Below are 2,126 nucleotides of genomic sequence, written 5' to 3'. Positions count from 1 at the left end.
CTGAGGGAGTGCCGCACTGTCAGAGGGTCAGTACTGAGGGAGTGCTGCACTGTCAGAGGGTCAGTGCTGAGGGAGTGCCGCACTGTCAGAGGGTCAGTACTGAGGGAGTGCCGCACTGTCAGAGGGTCAGTGCTGACGGAGTGCTGCACTGTCAGAGGGTCAGTGCTGAGGGAGTGCCGCACTGTCAGAGGGTCAGTGCTGAGGGAGTGCCGCTGGATGGGCACGAGATGCTCTGTAAATCCCAACTGGATGCAGGTATCTGATCACTCCATTATATAAACAATGGAGGGTGCAGAGGAGGTTTACCAGAAAGCGGCCTGGCCTGGGGGTAGGGGGGGTTCTGAGCTATGGGTAATGACAAATGACTGTGTCCAGCATTGGTTGCATCTTCGAGAAACTGTAGCCGTGCAGCATTGATCAGAGGTGGCAGGAAATCACTGGTTCCACCCCCGTCAAAAGCTGTGTCCCAGTTCCAGGATGGGTATTACCTAACAGGGCAGTAGAAGTGGATTCTGCTGGGGATCTCTCTGGAAATAACAGGAGGAGGACTAGGCCTAACTGGATTGAAATGTTGAAAGGGTCAGTACTGATACCACAGGCAGAATGGCCTGGGAGATTTGAAGCAAAAAAACACTGATTTATAAACAAACTTGGATTAGCATCAAAACAGATGATTGAGAACCTGAAAGGGATCTCCAGGAAGTTTCACATGTCTTTTTACCCACTCAGAGCCCAAGGGGCACTCCTTTTCTCAGTTGTGATTTAGTTTCAGTTTCGGGTAAGATCGTGCCAAAAAGGAACCTGTCTAAATTTGTGACTGAAAATGCTGGTGTCCACTGTATGTGCAGTTCCTGATGGCAGCTAGCACAGCTTAGCTACTTGACTACTGGGAATGTTTGATGGGGACAGTGTAGAGGGAGCTTTACTCTGTATCCAACCCCATGCTGCCCCTGTCCCTGGAGTGTTTGATGGGGGACAGTGCAGAGGGAGCTTTACTCTGTATCTAACCCTGTGCTGTCCCTGTTCTGGGAGTGTTGGGGGGGGACTGTGATTAGCTGTTATCTTGCCCACCCCCCCAGCCTATTTGTCCTGTGTGTCCCTGGGGCAGGAGTAGGAAAGGGAGGGCAGTTGTTTGTGCTGCTGGGTACTGACTTCACCTTGAGGCAGTTGACCAGTTCATCAGGAAGGGCTCCTGCCCGTGACGTTGACTTTCCTGCTAGGAAAGGGAGGGCAGTTGTTTGTGCTGCTGGGTACTGACTTCACCTTGAGGCCGTGACCAGTTCATCAGGAAGGGCTCCTGCCCGTGACGTTGATTCTCCTGCTCCTCGGATGCTGCCTGACCTGCTGTGCTTTTCCAGCCCCTCACTCTCGACCCTGATCTCAGCATCTGCTGTCCTGACTGCCTCCTAGTAGATTCTGGCCCCCCAATAGTGGTCTGTTGAGGTGTGGGGGAGAGGGGTAGGTTGTATTGGTGGGGTTGGGGATGGTGGAGGAAGTGGGGGGTGGGTCCTAAGGAGAATGTTCCTCCCTCACAACCCCCTTCAATTACAAAGCTGTGCTCTCAGCACTTGGATGAACAAGCTGCATTGGTATAGCGCCTTGGCTTCACACAAGCCGGGGCAATCGAACAGAGGTGACCCTGAGGTGCGCTGGTAGATTGATATCCGTGACCACAAAAGCCTGTTGGACGGCGTGAGACTTGAAGACAGAGGGAGGTGCAGTAATGTCAGGGAGAGGAGATGGGAGGTCAGGGACACCCTCAGATGAAGGGAGTGGTGGACCTCCTCGAGGGCCCCCTCGACGATTGTGGGCGAGAAACAAGACTCTTCGGAGAGAAACTGAAATGATTTATTTTTGATCACTGCACGATCTCAGTTGCCAGGGCGGGGTGCCCTGTAGGCCGAGGTGGTACAGATTCTGGGATCTGTCCAGGTCTCAGGCACAGATGCTCCTCCCTCCTCGGGAACCGCGTGGCCCAGAGCAGCTCATCTGAAACCGGTTGGTTTTGAAACCAAAACCCTGGGCTGTTTGTTGAGAGAGAGAGAGAGAGCAGACAGGGGCAGTGCGTCACACACTTGCTAATCTGCCCAGCGAGTTGACATTGGCCCACACACACTGACTCAGAG

General features: G+C 53.6%; 1 protein-coding gene across 1 annotated transcript in view; it reads right to left on the bottom strand.

Moving 5' to 3' along the window:
• cdk20 (cyclin-dependent kinase 20) overlaps positions 1-2,126 on the bottom strand; it is a 14,958-nt gene that overhangs the window by 6,802 nt on the left and 6,030 nt on the right. Inside the window, exon 5 of the mRNA XM_043679334.1 lies at positions 1,569-1,698. Coding sequence (XP_043535269.1) covers positions 1,569-1,698 — 130 coding nt within the window. The remainder of the gene's footprint in view (positions 1-1,568; positions 1,699-2,126) is intronic.

This window comes from Chiloscyllium plagiosum, chromosome 39 (assembly GCF_004010195.1).
Source record: "Chiloscyllium plagiosum isolate BGI_BamShark_2017 chromosome 39, ASM401019v2, whole genome shotgun sequence".
Taxonomy (NCBI): domain Eukaryota; kingdom Metazoa; phylum Chordata; class Chondrichthyes; order Orectolobiformes; family Hemiscylliidae; genus Chiloscyllium; species Chiloscyllium plagiosum.
This window is presented reverse-complemented; position numbering and strand designations above follow the sequence as displayed.